We start from the raw sequence: 17,424 nt of genomic DNA, 5'->3' as shown, positions 1-17,424 counted from the left end.
CAATAGAGGGTATGTGTCACACATCATCCTTGGAGCTAGAAAAATGTTTATAATGAGCTTTTCAGGAGGTTTATCAAAGTGGATGGAGTGTTTTCTATAGGGAGGGTTGCATATTCCTAGATACTCAAAATATACTCATAGCATGAGTAAAGTTGGACATCACATTTGTGAAGCTGCTGAGATGGACATTAATTTTATGGAGTTCCTCCTTTACTGAGGTGAGGCCTGGCACCAACATCTATGTATACCATTACATTGAACGATCAACACTAGCAACTCATCTCACAAAGTACTGTTAGAGATAAAGGTGTGAACCAATTACACAACTTACAATTGATCTATTGGCATGATCGAAGAATGGCACATCTTGCCATATTCTGCAAGTCAGTGAATTTACAATCAAACTCGTGTATCGATAATAATATCCTAGATTATGTCCTTGATAAGAAGCACGGTAGTAATTTATTGGATCTAAATGCATGTAACGGTTTAGCTGTCTAATATGATAACCATTATAATGGCATAATATCCATATTAGAACAAAGACATGGTCAAACATTGATTCAGGACCTAAGCAGTAACTTGCAAAGTTTTGAAAATAATTATTTTCATAAAATTTTTATAGCTAATAATTAATTATTTTTAAAAAGTTTTTGCATATAAAAGAATGTTTGACATGATCTAGGATTCTAGTGAGTCATAATATCATATGAATAGGGTATTGAAAGTGCAAACTCAATGGTCACACAGAAGTACTTAAATGATGGGAAAAAATTGTGGCATATAGCTTGTGTAGGAACAATGAGATCAAATGATTTCATTCTTCTCACCAAGAGATTTTACTAATTCAATACAGGCTCCATATCCTATGTTAGGCCTCGTTGCTATTGTGTGACTAACATGTACCGAGAAAGGCAAGTTATTAGTAAGCAAGAACTACACTGATTCATCCTAGCAACGCATCTAGCATATACCATATGATCTAAGTCATCTAGAATAACATTTTGGTTGACAATTTTCTTACAAATTAGATCAAAAAAAATCATGACCAAATTAAAGAAGAATTTGGGCTGGAGAATTGACTTGAATATAGAAATTGTGCTAGAGCCAAGCAAGATTAAATCTGAACTGAGCCTATGTGCTACTTGAATGAGATCTGAGTAAAGGAGGCCAGCCTGGAAAGGTGATAGCCTCCCTTTTCTATCTAATGTACCAATTGGATGGTGTACTACCTCTTACAGGTGTGTGGATTTTGAAGGGCTGGTCTCCATAAGGTCCGTTCTTTTACGGATATAAGACTTATCCAAAAAATTATATTTTTTTGAATAAATATTTTTCAGACAATATTTAGATAAAAAAATAATTTATCCATATTCTTTTATGCATTGAAAAATAGTTCGAAAATCTATTACCCATGTTCTTTTATATTACTATTTTTCTGAATAAGTTGCTATGTTCTATCCATATTTTCTATAATATCTTTTATTATATAAATATTATTATATATAATAGTATAATATAATATAATACAATATAATATATTATATTATTATATATTATTATATTACTATTATAATATAATATATTATATTATAATAATATATTATATTATATTAATATCTTATATTAATATAATATAATATACATTATATAATATTATTATATATAATAATATAGTATAATATATTATATTATATTAGTATATATTATTATATAAACATATTATATTATTAATATTATATTATATTATATAAATATTATTATATATAACATAATATTATATAATTATATATTATTTTAATAATATATTATCGTATACATATTATGTTATGTGGATATCTTAAATTAATATTAAATAATATTATATATAATAATATATTATTTTATTATTTTATTATTATGATAGTATATTATATTATATTATATTAATTTATTATAATATTATAATATAATATTATTTAACATAGTATATTATATTATACTATAATAATATATTATAATATTATATATATTATATTATATTATAAGGTTAAGGGTATATTATGAATAAATTAGAAATATTATTTTTTCGATTGATGAAAAAATGATTTAGACACCTCTGAGATGGATAATATTTTCTTCTATTTTATGAATAAATATTATCCATGAAAAAATAACTTATCCATCTTAAAAAATGTGAGAATATGGATAAGTTAGTCAATAAAAAAGTTGATCAATTTTTTCATGATATTTATCCATAAAAGAACAGATCCTAAGTAGCTAGCACCCTTTGGCCTCTTTTATGACATCCTTTCGGGACTTTAGAGGTGGACAAATAAGCCTATGCCCCCTCACCATCCTTATCCCCTCTCAAGTTAAGAGTCCAATTATTTGGACTCTGGGATGCCAAGTATAGAAACCTTGGAGCCTCTCCTCCCTGTGAAAGATGAGGTCTAGGTTTCAGAAGTTGATATCTTTGCATACCAAAAGACAGAAGCGTCATAGGCAATGCTAGGGTTAATCCTTCTTAAAGAAAATGCGAGAGAGAGAGAGAGAGAGAGAGAGAGAGGACTTCTAAGATAAGTTCTTCCAGCAGTGCATGATCTGTGATTACTAGAGATTCAGAGCTAAGCAAGATCTAAATAGGCACATGGACTGAAGTTTCTAAGGATAATAATTTTCAGAGTTGCATACTTTTATGGTCTCAATGTCCTAAAAGTATCTTATTATGCATACAATCTATAGATTATTGGTGATTTATCGAAAAAAGGGATCTTGTTTAATCATATATCTATACTTCTACTATGAAATGCTAAACCTAATCAATGTCTTTCAATGAGTACAACTCATGCAATATGTCTCAGATCTCTTTAACAAGAACCATGATATAATCAAATGGTTGTTTGCCGTCCATTCATCATAATTGGGCTATCTTCATCCCGTTTCAAGATTTTTCCATTTACATATCCTAGAAAGCAGGTTTCCACCAATTGACATGATTGCAGCCTTGCTCCAAGGTCAGAAGTTATCCCTATTCAATTGTAAGGGTAATTTGCTGATGTGGATTTTCAGGCTGGATTATTTGACCCCTTAAACGAGTTTCCCTTGTTCCAATAACACTGGACATTGAGTTTCCTCCCTACATTCAGTGGAGAAGATGGCATTCAAAAATAAAATAGCAATCATTCTTATTCAGAGTAAGATAACCAAACACAGTCCAGGAGCACCAGCTGCAAAGAGACTCAATTCTAAACAAACTATTCTCCATGCTCATGTGGAAAGAATCCCTAGATGGTGGTAATTTTTTTTGTTAGTAGGAAAAATAAAGTCTTCTAGTAGAAAGTAGCAACAGGGAAAGAGCACCTCCAGCCAAGAGAAGCAATCTAGCCTGAATCAAAGAATATATCATATTAGAAGTTAATTTGTAATTAAGTTTGTATTTAGTATTAGCAAGTTTAAGAGTTATATAACTGTAGTAGTTAATATATTGTGGAGATCAAAGAGTTATATAACTCTAGTATTTAAAACTTTGTGGAGATTAAAGAATCATCTTAAATAAGCTAAGACTCATATGGAGATTAAAGGGTCGCTTTTGTATTCATGATGGATAGCCTCAGAATCACCTTTACATCTATAAATAGATGGGCTAGAATCTTTTAGAAGGCAAGCCATTGAAACCCTCTTGTACCACTCTACTACTACAATGAAAATCCCCTGTGCTTCTTATTAAAAAAGTTTTTTATCTTGTATCTTATTATCTATATTCCTTCATGCACCCGACAAAGAAATCTAACCAGAATCAAAGAAAACATCATGTTGGAGTCCTCAATCCAAAGATTTCAGCTAGAAGACTTTGCTCTTAGAACAGGTAGTGGGATTAGCTCACGAGTAGGGATTAATTAAGGTGAAAAATTAATTGTAGCCGAAAATGATAATCCGCTTTGATACAATGAAGTCATTAAGTCGCAGTAATGGAAGAAAAAGAGAAAAGAAGAGAAATATGAGAGGAAGGTGAAGAAGAGAACTAACCATCAGGCTCTCTGTTGCATTCTTTCCTAGTCTTCCAAGGGTCGGTAGAGTGCAACTTATCCCAAAACCCATTTATAATAAAAGGAGAAAAGACTTAAGAATTATTTTCTTTGGAGAGAACTCTGTATCACAGCCATCCATCACCAACAAAAATATATACTTGGCCAGAGAAATTGTTAGAATGAAGAAGCATCTTCGGATATCAAAACTATATGGATAGCCTTAAAATAAATTGCGTCCCAAAAAAAGTAGATCGTATATATTAACAGTTTCAACTTCTAAAGCAAAATGACGTTAAAAAATCCTTGTCATATCGATAGAATATATTTCTTCAAAAACAAAAAAAAAAAAAAAAAAAAAAGGCAAGACTTGCAGTGATATTTATTTGTTGGGACCAATTAGCAATTGAAAGCAAAAGAACCTCATGTTTCATGATCTTGGCAACTCATCTTGGCCACATTATATGAAAGAACGCACAAAAAAGAGGATATCCAAATTTTCATTTCAAGTACAAAGGGCTAAGTTGCCAGCTAAGTTGCCATGATTGCCAGTAAATTATATCAAACAGCTAAAAAAATTTGAAAATAGTATGTAACATATGATAGGCTAAGGACTTGGTTTGAATAACTTCTTATGAGAATATGCTGCGACCAATGAAATGAGAAGTCGCCATTCTAGCTCGTGCTGTTGCTTCCTTTATATCAGTGCACGTATCCTCGATATATATACTGAAACTGTGATATATTTTTGACCCCAACAATATATTAAAGCATATGATATTCTGCTAGAAAGGGAACAAAATAAGAAAATATTTTTCTAAGGATATAAGATAAAATGGATTGGAAGAAAATGTAATCTACTTTTTTTTTAAAAAAAAAAAAGAACCATTTCTTTTGCATCCACCTCAGGAACCATATTCCCTGCAACATGAAATGTCCATGAAAGCTTGATCCATATTCATTACACTTATAAAAGTATATGTTTAAGTTCAATATTTTCCATCCAAAATACCTCATAAAAGTACAATATTAACAGTAAATCACAAGGCCAACCCCTGGCCAATAGTGCACCCACCAATCTGTGAAAAAATTTAGAGACCATACGGATGGAAGTCACTTTACTTGACGGGCATGACAGAAGCCTGCATGCTCCAAGTGCTACCAGACATGCAGAGAGGGTGGCTGAAAGCAGGAGAAAGACTTCAAAAATAGTTCTCTTTTCTTCAATAAAGAGCTATGTAAACCTGAATAATAGTTCACAAATCCCAACTCAAATATACCGTGTTATATCAATGGGGTTCATTATTCCCACAATATGTTAAAAATACATGGCACACTGCCCGATGCCTGAATAAAGCAAACAGATAACTGAACCAATCATGAAAAACCCGCAACAAAATTTCAGGTACCACTTGAAGAACGCATCCGTTGAACCATTCAAAGAAAAAGAAAAACGCATCCATCGGAGATATCCGAATCTCTGCGTACATTTGAAGTTAAGTATTCCAAGTTACTTAAATATAAATCAATAATTTCGGTCCACGAACAAGCAGTACAATGAAAAAAGAAAAAGCAATGAGAGGAACACCACCAAACACTAAACCACCCACATTATTGGAAAGAAATCCCATTCTAGATAATTATTATACCAGTTGATCCTTCTTCTAACCAACCAAAAGCCAAAAGGAAGAAAGAAATAAAAAGCTTATTAGTTCCCTACTTTCTTCTACATCAGTAATATCACGCCTCTGATGAAGAAGAAGACCTTATCTCTATGTTGCAACAAAAACCAACCACTTCATAACCAATACATTAGAAAGGATAAGGTATGCCATGCTTATATACATACATGAAAACCAACTTACTGCTCCGGCTCCACCGTTCATCTTCTCGCTCTCTTTCCAATTCTAATAGCAAATCATCTCACTGTAAAGTGTCGGAGCCGGAGAAGATACCGAGCCGAATGGATCCGAGGTTCCTCTCGGAGCAAACGGTCTTCTTGACGCCACAATGACTCAAAAAAAACGGGGCTTGAGACGTTTGCAACCGACATGATCTCTCCGATCCACAGTACTCCTGCCACCGTAACCGCCGCGCCGCCCCCAATAAAAAGAACGCAGTATATATGTGGGTCGAGAAGACAAGAAGCAACCCACAACCTTTACTACAAATCCACTAAGATGACTAAAGATAGCAGTGAAATAAGATTAGAGTAAGCTGGCAAGAAGAAAAGAAGCAAGACGAGAAAAGAGAAGAATTGAATACTAATTCCGATGGGTTGGACTAGATCAAAGGGGCGATCGAGGATCCATAGTTGGCAGAATCAGGCCAAGCGCCGATGGCTGCATTCCAATAAAGAAGGGAGGAATCACCAGGGAGAGGAGCCGAGCCGATCGCATCGAAGGAATTCTCGTAGGGAATTTGCCAGTCTATCCTGTTACTATTGATTGCATTGCTTTCTCCTTCCAGCTTCACTTCCTTGATCGCGTCCAAATTCCCGTTCGCCGCCAAGGGGGGGGCCTGCAGGTCCTCGCGGTGCATCAGGGCCCGGTAGTCCTCCACCTTCTTCGGTTCCTTGAGGCTCGAAACCAGAAGCGAGGCGGCAGTGGATCCGAACAGCGGGTAGTCGTTCGTGACAGATAGATGGTCAAGATTGAATTCGTCGTCCCGCTGGCCGGAGGGGAATCCGAGGCCGAGCGAGTTGAGTTGCGGATGCTGAAGATCGAAGGCGGTGCAAGGGAGGGAGATACTATTCGGGACTGAAGGCGGATCGAACCGGGGGTGAAGGCCCGGAAAGGCGAGACCCACATCAGAAGAAGAAGGAGGAGGAGGATTAGAACGTGCAGCAGGGAGAGAATAGAACAAGCTGGGATCAAGGTGAGGAGTAGGTTTAGGAAGGGATGAGATGGGAGGAATAATTGAGTTAGTAGGAGGCATGAGAGGAGGCGGCTTTGGATCGGAGACCACGGCGGAGGCGGGCTTTTTGACGCGCTTGTTCTTCCGGCAGCCACCGCCGACGGGGACGTTGCGGAGGGTGCCGCCGCGGGTCCAGTAGCGCTTGCAGGCCTTGCAGAAATGGCGGGGCTGGGAGAGGCTGTAATTGTTGTAGTAGCAGAACTTGGTATTGGAGGAGTCGCAGCGGGGGCATTTGAGGGCGGCCTGCTGCTCCTGCGCCGGCCTATCTATAACCCTAGTGGCAGGGGGAGGAGCAGCAGCGTGGATCATCTTGTTGTTCTTGTTGTTGTTGTTGGTACTGGCACTAGTGGAGTTGCTGCTGCTGGAGGCGGTGGGAGCGTTGTTGTTATTGTTGCTGTTGTTGTTGTTGTTGCTGTTGCTGTTGCTGTTGTTGTTTCCGGGGATTAGAAGGCTCTCGCCCATGCTCTGCACAAAAAGGAACAAAAGAAAATATGAGATCTGGGAGGGGAGGAGAAGGGATGATAATGGAACCTAGAAGAAGGTTCCGTGCCAAGAGCTAGCCAACAAAACGAGCATGCAGTATTATTGACTGATTGAGATGGGGACAGATGGAACATGTGGACTCGTGGAAATCGAACCAACCTGTGGCCATTCGTGGGTTAGGGGGTTGCCCAACCTCTCCCCATTGCAGAGCATTTCTTACCGGACGGAATCCCTGACCACGAAGTGGGTCGAGACAGAGAGAAAAGGATCAATTAATAGAGAGATGGATGGATGGATGGTGGAGTGTGTGGCTCTCTGGGTCCCACTGAAAATAGCAGACTTGAGCAACAAGGAGAGTGATTTAGTATACGGCCGACGGATGTTGGTGGTAGTAGACTAATAGGAGGATGGCAGTGGATATGGATGGAGAGAAGAAGAGTAGGATATAAGCAGAGAGAGGGAGAGGGAATCCCGAGGGGAAGGGAGGCCGCAAGACCCGAGGCGGGCGCAGGAGGAGAACAATATATCCTTGCCACTTCTTTCCTTTGTTGTGTTCCCTATCCTCTTCCTTAAAAGAAAGAAATTCCCATTGGTAAAGCGACAACACCCACCATGTGGGCACGAGGAGGAGGCGAGGGTGAAGGCTGGGTTCGCTCCGTTTGCCTTGGCAAAACCGTTAGGCCAGGCGTGCCATCACTTTGGGAGGACAATAGATGGGCTCACCCATGTGAGCAGCCCCCCTCTCTCTTCTCTCTTTTTTGTACCGTGAGAGCAGGAGGAGAAAAAGGAGTCACGTTGGAGGGAGGAGGGGAGCAATCGGATTTTGTAGTCTCCCGAGGGATCTCCTACTCCACCCCACAATTATTTACCCCCCAATTAAGGCAAGCTTGGAGTTGTCTACAGACTACAATCCTTGGCGAAGGTGAAATTGGTTCTTTTTTTTTTTTTTTTTTTTTTTGTATGGAATGCTATTTAACACGCTGTATGCGTGAGTGGAGAGGCACATAGCATGGAGGGAGAGACCCGTGGTCAAATCGTCGTAGTGAGTGGTGGGCCCACCACGCCACCCACCACCGACCAGCTGAGAGATTCCCATTGCATTGGCCCGGGGGAAGAAAATATGCAATGCAATAGAATAACCCCTAGCGCACGGTAAACGGTGCGACGAAAGAGAAGGAATTTTGTCCAAACGAGAGAGATGGAGAGGTACGCAGGAATCCAGCTTACCCACCAAAGGGTGACGGCCATATTCCACAGGTCACGGGACAAAGATCTCACTGCAGGTTATTCTACGCATTCGTATAAATTCTGCTTGGCTAAAATATAGATTAGTCCGCATGGGACGATAGGTGTGGATTTGAATTGATAGGAATTGGAGGCCGAGGCACGCTGCCAGTAGTTTATATACGCAGGCTCGGGCATGCACCACATACGTGTACCAGGTCGACGTCCACAGGTGGCGCGTGAGGCGCACCATAACCGGCTTGTCAATGATTCCAAAGTTAGATGATAATAATTAATTAATAAACTTTGTTTTGATGTACATTATAGAATTTTGAGCTGCATTAGAGTTCACTTTAAGAATTTAAGCATGGTGCACCAAAGAGAAAAGAATCAAGTACTATAAGATAGGCTTGATTATGACTTAAGATATAGGGTATATTGCAGCAGGAGCCACAGACTCCTTCCTTCTTTTTTGGTGGGTCCTTGATTCATTTCACACTGGCTTGCATAGAATAATATATAACAGGCTAGCAGCACTTCACTTCTACGTGGCCGTGTGTTTGCCTTGTCCAGTGGTCATCTCGTTGATCTCAAGCTCTCTATGATATCAAAATATGTGGATGAAATATTTAAATATTAGTAGTTATTTGGTCTTTGTCTTGCCAAACATTCATTATTTAAAAATTATAATTCGTCAAATTAAAATATTATATTTTTATGTAATAATATTGTTTTCTCTGGTTATTATTTGCCCCACTAAGTTCTTAAAAATCTGTAAACAAATTTGTTAAAAAACACATAATAGCCGTTTTTTGGGGGGCTAAAAGGGCTGCGAAACACCCTTAAGACGATCTTAGTGGGACCATCGACAACCAAATCTCATAAAATCAGAATGTAATAAAAGAGCCAACTCTAGATGCACAGCAACATCTGAAGAAATATCACAATCAAAACCTTTGCTTGTTAGCCAATCTATGGGGAAATTAACTTCTCTTAAGACATGATTAGCGTCAAAAAAGTCCAAAGACTGGGAGAAAAGGAGGATGTTAAGAAGGAGAGGGTGTGATGGTTGAGAAGAAGGCTTCCTATTGTTCCAGTAATTAATGGCTATGCTGGAGTCATCTCCAAGTAGCTTTTATTTTTAATGATAGTGGTAAATAATGGTTTTCGACGACTCTGTTATCCGGTGAAGTTTCCATTAACAAGACTTTTCTCCGGCTAATTAGCACAAAATGATTCTTTTAGTCTGGGTTGCTGACACGTGCTATGGTATTAGTTAGGTCCAGCTAGTTGGTGATGCGGCATAGTGCTCTCTCTGACTCGCTTCTATCTAAAAAACCAGATTTCAATTATGAAAGAATACTACGAGCATGGTTCCATCACGTTCTTAGATTGAAAATGGCCTGCACAAAATTTAACAAGTTGGGCCCCTATTGCTCACATTTTTTCAAAGATAAAGTAGAAAGAAGCTTATGTTGGATTCAAATAATTTTTAGCTTTTTATCAGCAAATGTCCCGGAGACCAATCCAAATATTTGAATTTCCATCATGGTTTTTTTATCATCTCCAAAAAAAAAAAAAAAAGCATCATTTCTATACACTTTTCCCTTTGGCGGTTGAAATTTAAACCTTAAAGCTTGAGACATAAAAAAGCTCAATTGGTTAGGCGGAAAACTATCAAGCTAGAGTGCTTACTCCAGAAAATTATATTGAAACGCATAATTAGTTGAAGTTTAGAAGGTATTTGGTCTATCTTCCAACTCAATTTCCTTGAAAGGATTGGAGGGGTTGAAGACACGGTTTCTTTTTTGTTATTGGAAATAAAAATTTTAAAAAAATAGATGAAAAATATAAGATATTTGGTGCAGAATTTCGTCGACATCGGAGAAGCTGGAGTTAAGATGACCGCGGTCGCCGTCGGGACCTGCAAGAGAAGTCTAAACCGAAGTTGGGGGTGCTCCGGTACGACCTTCCGACGCTCAAGTCAGTACTCTGCTTCAACAGAAATAAAGTACTCAAATGAAATTTTGGCAGAGTTTCGAGATAGAGTTTAAAGCTTCGAGAAGAACGTATCTGAGGGGTCTCTTGTATAGACGGAGAGCGTAACTGATTGACAGCGACATCTGTAACCGCCTGGTAGTGGGCCGTTCAGAGCCACGCGGAGTTGTTACGGAGAGTAGTGGCTTCAGGGGGTCGTTCAAGGCCACGTGGAGTTTGTTACGAAGAGTGGAGTGGTGTCTGTTGTCACGACTTGCCAGAGAGTGGTGGAGCCACGCAGAATCCGCTACAGAGAGTGGAGTAGGATAGTGGCCATTATCGTGACTTGCCAGAGAATTTGGATCTGTCGGCTGAAGCTCGGCTGGGATGTCTGACGTCGCGGAATGGCTCTCTGTCTTGTCGATCCAGGAGAAGCTCGGATGTTTCTGAGGTTGCTGACGGGTCTACTGCTGTTGGGTGCCTAGAGCGCTGATACTGCAGGCGGGAGTTATCTGTTGTAGAAGCTCGGATAGGGATTGTTGGGGAAGTTCGGTTTCATGAGAAATCCGGCAGAGGGTCGGTTGGCAGTGGACTTCGGATGGCGTTAGGGAGGTTCGTCCGCTGGAGGGGTCTAGAGGATCTTGTGGAAGTCCGGTTGGTGTTGTTGAAGTCCGGCTGACGCTATTGAAGGTTGATGGCTGGGGAGGTACGACAGACACCAGAGGCGGTCGGTCGTTGTAGAAATCCAGTTGCTGGAGCCCGTTTGTTGTAGAAGTTCATCCGGAACCCATCCGCTATGGAAGTCCAGACGGAGTCCGATTCTAGTAGAAGGCTGAAAGGAGGCTGCTTATTGTAGAAGCTCGGTCGAAGATCGATTATCGTGGAAGCTCGGAGTAGTGACCTGGCCGGTGGAGCCTGTCCCGTTGTAGAAACTCGTCGGGGATCCGTCCACTGTAGGAGCTCGGCTGGGATCCGACAATGAAGAAGCTCGGCTGAAGTCTGCCTATAATAGAAGTTCGGAAGACATTTATTTACAGTAAAGGCTCGGATGAAATTCGCTTACAGTAGAGATCTGGGGTAGACCGCCTGCAGTAGAAGTTCGGAGTAGACTGCTTGCGACTGGTGAAAGTTCGGAGTAGAGTCGTCCGTGGCCGGAAGAAGTCTAGAAGGGGTTCGGAGAATAGCCGATCACTGTAGAAAATCGACTGATAGTGAAGCCCAGAGAGCATTTGGAGCAGTCCGATAGATGAATGAAGAAGCTCATTGTCGGAGAAGTCCGGACGGTATTATAGAAGCTCGGACGGTCGAGGGAGTTCAGAAAGACACCACATAAAGTCGAAAACTAGAAAAGCCCTGGAGGGTCGGCCTTTTACAAACTTCGGCTGGGGATATTTTATACCCAACAAGATACATCATTAACAAATTTTGCAAGCTTTGCTTCAGTTTTTTGCATTTTTTATTTTATATTCAAAAAAAAAATTCTTGTGCATTTCACAACATATTTTTCATTTCTTACTCATTTAAGAGTTATTTGGTTTATGACTTGGATGGTATATCTTGGTGTTACAAAAATTTAATTTCTGTAATAATTATTTAATTCTACCACCTAACTAATAAATTTGTACAAAAAATGAAAAATTTTTTATGCACCATGGATGGTACAGAATTATGTGCACCGCTTGATTGGTTCACATGCGAAGCCAAGGTGCTATGCACAAAAAAAAAAAAAAATTCATCGGTCCCTCACAGGAACTAATCACCGCAAGTAATGCGCACGATCACACCGTCTGTGATGCACAAAAAATTTCTCTATAAAAAATTATCTAATTTTTATTGAACAAGTCAAATTAATTGGTACAGAAGCCCCATCTTGACAAGAGGTCATTGTCAAATAGATTACAAACTTGATTGAGTCAGCTTAAATAAAGTGACCACCAGCTTCAATTCTCTTTAAAACTTCAACTCTACACTCAATTTATATTCTCAATTATGAACAAATCACATCTAATTGTTTGATTGAGAAAAGATAGACAATTCAATACAATTTAGATATATGTCACCTTGTGGGACAGGTAAATCTTAGTTTCTTGGGATACTATCATGGTTCTAATTTATGTTCTTCATTTTAAAATGTCACCCAGAATATATCTTTATGCCAATTATATATGTGGTTGACTATAGGTAAAACTATTTTATACCAAGCAATCCTTTGATTCTACTCCTATCATGTTATGCTAGTCTAAAAACTAGGTAATATTCATCACAATAATAATTCTGAAGCATCTTATTTATGTTATAGAACTATATGATCTAACAAGATAGTGGTTGTATTATATGCCTTATAAGCATTACAAGACATGAAATTTTAGCTGTCTTTACGTGGCACACTAAGCTTGCTCACTTATAGTGATGTCGGACGTCGAACTAAAAAAAATATCATTTTACATTTGAAAAATCATCAATCTCACTGTCACAAGCTGTTTTATGTCCACATTTCAAATATACAATAATTTTTGACTTCATCATGATGGTCTCATATATAGCCATTATATATAATGCCCTGTGATGTCCTTACATGAGATCATTATTTGTGAATAATGGAGTTGCCAAGACCATGCATGATGTTAATTTATTTGCCACTCGATCTCCTCTCATGACAAACCGTTAAAACCTAGGTGGTGACTCGTAAAATTAATAACGAGAACCACATGCAAGAACCACCAAGACTTTTTGTTATTAAACGCAAAAGGACAGTATATATATACCGCAGGGAAAGGGAATGGAACTACACGTAGACCCAAACGAAACTATCATATATTCCTACTGCCAAATAATGTACTTCCAACGTGTTTCTTGGTTTCTTCCGGATAGCCATTATATATATATATATATATATATATATCAACAGCTAACCACCCAATACCACCACCTCATGGCTCCATCCACTAGACTTTTGGTCGTCACGGAACGTGTACTGATTCGAACAGCGCCGTCCACGTGGCACCCAATTATTGGCTCCCAACGGATGATAGATTAGACGCAGGGACCACAGCACTACATCAATTTGCCCATCATCCCAATCTAAGAGCCGGCCGGTGCCAGCTCGGTGAATGGAATCTAAGATCTCCTTCTTACCCACATGCCAGTTTTTAATCCCGTAATATCCGTTATGGGGCCGTGGAATGTAAGAATAATAATAATAATAATAAGATATACCATTAGATTAGGAATGATTTAAGAGAAGTTAGCCGACAATATTCCATGGTGGTGAGGAACAGGGTGGAACTTAATTCCTTGCTACGTACCACCACACTTTTTAGGTAAGTTTAGGTTGCTCATTGTATCTATATATCCATACTTTGGCCATCAGGGATGCTCCAGAAGTAGGCATGGAGAATGTGAGATTAGCAATGTCTAAGACTTGATTTGACTTAAACATTGTGTTAGGTTGGTAACTGATGGTCTGTGCATGTTATACATACATACATATATGGGGAATTCGATAAAAGCATGTGTTCCTGATCATATTTTTGACATCAAGAATTCTTTTGAATCTGTTCTTTGTCATTATACTATTGTAATGGAACTAATGGTCATTAATTATTAAATGCGGCCTCGAGCTCTAATTTTATGAAGATAAAAGTACAATTATTGCTGTTGTTATCAGCTGCTATAAAACAAGAAATGATAGACCATGAGAGTTCAATAATAACGGTGCTATTTGATTTTTTTTTTTTTTTTTTTTTTTGGGTGGATGGCAGTAATACTATAGCGCAACATGATTTTTGAATTATACATAAATTTAATTTTTTTTTAAACGTTATTTTAATTTGGAGAACATTGAAAAATGTCAAATCATGTTCTCTGTTTCTGCCCTATAATGATTGCTACAATATGTTAATGACCAGATAGTAACTTTGTTTAGATTTTCATTTTGTATACATATTTAAGATTTTATTTTGTTGTACCGGAAAAATAATTAATTTTTATATCCGTATCTAACTGTTATTCTGGCCGGCCATGTACACCGCTAATCACAGCCGCTTATTCTTATGAACCTCATTCATCAAGCACTCATTTCGATATATCTCTACAAGAACGAGGGCCATGTGGTGCATGCAGGGTAGGAGACGGTGAAGCAGAATGCAACTTGAAGTATCAGTTACTAACAGATAGTGGGGAGGTTAGGTCACGAGATTCCAGACTTATCAGAGAGAATGCGGAGGGCTCTGCGGCTCTTCCCAAATTGTTCTTTTCCGCAAGACTTCGGAGGTGACGAATGTTTCAAGACGGATGTTTCTTCTTGCCTACCTCGTGTTCTCGTTGTGTTAGAGACTAAACCGTTCTTCCCTCTATCTCAGTCCCAGTCTCAGCTGGGAGTCTATGGATGTTGTAAGATGCGTGCCCGGATTTCCGCGAAAGGGATGTCTTGGTTGTGTTTTGAGTTGTGAGAGGTGCGTGGGCGGCATAGGTTGATGCATGTGGCGTAGGGGTTTTTCATAATCTCCACGATGAGCTCACGTTGTAGCCCAAGGTCTAATTTGGGGGCCCCATCTTTTGTGGACTTGTGGTCCTGACAAGATCCCTGGTCTGATCTTGATAGTCAAAATTATCATACCAATTGTCTCACTTAAAAAGTTTTAGCATAAATTACAATCCCCCAAGTGTCTTAATTAAAAAGTTTTAGCATAAATTACAACCCTCCTCCCTTCCCAATCTTCTTTCAAGATTAGGGTTAAATTACACTTGTATCCAATAGTTCTAAAAAACCTGCACTTATCCCTTAAGGCTTACTTTTATCCAATACTTTAATTCGTAACTTAATAGAATATTAGCCAAACCAGTAACCTAAAAGAAGATTCAAATACAGCATTAGAAAAATTTTCGAAAATCATCATAATAACCTTAAGTGACATAATAACAACCCAAGAATATAAGAAAATATGAGCATCCTCCTCCCCACCCAAAGATAATTTTTTGACTTTTTATATGAGATAAATGGTTTCATTAACATCATTAATTTAGTTGATATAGATGTAGGTTTTCCAAATTATTGGATGTAAATATAATAAACATAATCCTCCAGAGGATTTTTATAATTTACTCAAAGCTTTAGTTTCAAGATCCCCATGAGTTTAATGCCTTGCCATAACCCCACGAATTACTGTAAATTCTGTCAATATGGACACGGCCTTGCTGGTTGATATTTTATTGGTGGTGCAGATTGCTTATGGGTTTATTGCAGCTTTGTGATGGGTTCGTTGAATTATAATTCATGCCATATTTTGTCTTCAAAATGTTTCCAATCATATTATGATTCTTGAACATTGGAATTGGGCAATTGCCATCTACTCTAAGATACAATGATAAAAAATGTTAGGAGAATCTCCATCTCTAGTATGACTTTGCAGTTCACTTAATAAATGGCATAAAGGTTGGTTGGCCAACAGTACAGAAAAATAGATATTTTCTCAGCTTTTAACCTGAAATTGGATTTACACAGCCTCAGTATCATGTCCTTCCATGTCCACTTCATTTTAGTTCTGATTTTCTCCAAATAGAGACTTCACTAGCCAAGAGTAAAAGTTTACCAGCTTATGTAATTAGTGGAAAAAATCTCAGAACATAATCCCTGTTTCACCTCAAATGCATCGCAGCCATTCAATTAATAATCCATATTCAGTATCAACCACTTGCATTCTACAAACTGGGATCTTATATTGTTCAAGGGTCATCAAACTGGGTCAAAACTTGGATGATTGCCGGAAGAAAAGGAAAACAAAAGTTTTATTTGGGTACGCATTTTGAGTATGATTGAAAATTTAGAGCCTTGCATTGCGCAGATGAAAGTTGTGCCAGCCAACAGGTTGATGGGCCTCACCAATTTAGCACCAGCATAAAAGGATGGACAGCCACATGATCGGCTGGCGGTCGCTGTGAGGGTTGTTTGCTGCTTTAGCATTACTCTTTGATTCAATACTTCACATTTCACCTGCTACCATAAGGTCACAGTCAGTATTGGTGCCCAAACTATCAATCATGTGTAAAGCAAGTGTACCAGAGATCAAAGAAGTTCAGTCCATTCAATCTTTTTTGAAACAGTAAATACTGCTGCAGAGATCAAATAAGTCCAGTCCATTCAATCTTTTTTGAAACAGTAAATACCGCAGTGAGCTGGTTGCAAGCACAGCAAACCATGGTACAGAACTCTGCCATACAAAGTGAGGGCCTGCTGGGCATCCTTTTACTGTTGTCTCCATAAATTAATGAGATATCACATGGCTATTCACATCGAAGATAGCATTTGCAGAAAATTTCTGCCATACATGCTTTTATTCTCTCTTTTTGAAAACACAAAATCTTTGGTTCCAGAAACTCTAAATATCTTACAAACAAGTTGAACAATCAAAGGGATGGGTTTGAAGCAACATTGTGGTTCCCTGATACATATAATTTGGTATAGTTCACATTAACAAAAAAAAAAAAAAAAAATCCCAAACAGGCCTTGAATTGGCAACAATGTGACAAATGAAGACGATGCACGTACATCTAAGAAAGCATCTTGATAAAAAGATAAATGAATTGTGCATTTTCAACACTATGTGCAAATTAATGCCAGGCACAAATTCAGCACTGAGATTTGTGATGAACGATTCAAGGCTTATGCTAAAGTTAAAACTGGCACTGCTTGACCAGATTAATGCACAATGAACCTGTGATGCATTGCTAGGCCAGGCCATTAGTAAAAGTTCAGCAACAACTGCCAAATCTAAATCAGGACATTCATATATAATGAATAGAACTCGTCCCATAAATA

The 17,424-nt window shown here is 38.3% G+C and overlaps 1 protein-coding gene across 1 annotated transcript; it reads right to left on the bottom strand.

Annotated features, from left to right (window-relative positions):
• Positions 1 to 5,618: 5,618 nt before the first annotated feature.
• LOC105061576 (uncharacterized) lies at positions 5,619 to 8,258 on the bottom strand. The gene is made up of 2 exons (XM_010945672.4): positions 7,566 to 8,258; positions 5,619 to 7,388 (listed from the first exon to the last, which is right to left on the bottom strand). Exons 1-2 carry the CDS (start codon positions 7,617 to 7,619, stop codon positions 6,291 to 6,293), a joined length of 1,152 nt encoding a protein of 383 aa, XP_010943974.1. The 5' UTR covers positions 7,620 to 8,258; the 3' UTR covers positions 5,619 to 6,290.
• Positions 8,259 to 17,424: the final 9,166 nt, after the last annotated feature.

This window comes from Elaeis guineensis, chromosome 6 (assembly GCF_000442705.2).
Source record: "Elaeis guineensis isolate ETL-2024a chromosome 6, EG11, whole genome shotgun sequence".
In the NCBI taxonomy this organism is placed as follows: Eukaryota; Viridiplantae; Streptophyta; class Magnoliopsida; order Arecales; family Arecaceae; genus Elaeis; species Elaeis guineensis.
This window is presented reverse-complemented; position numbering and strand designations above follow the sequence as displayed.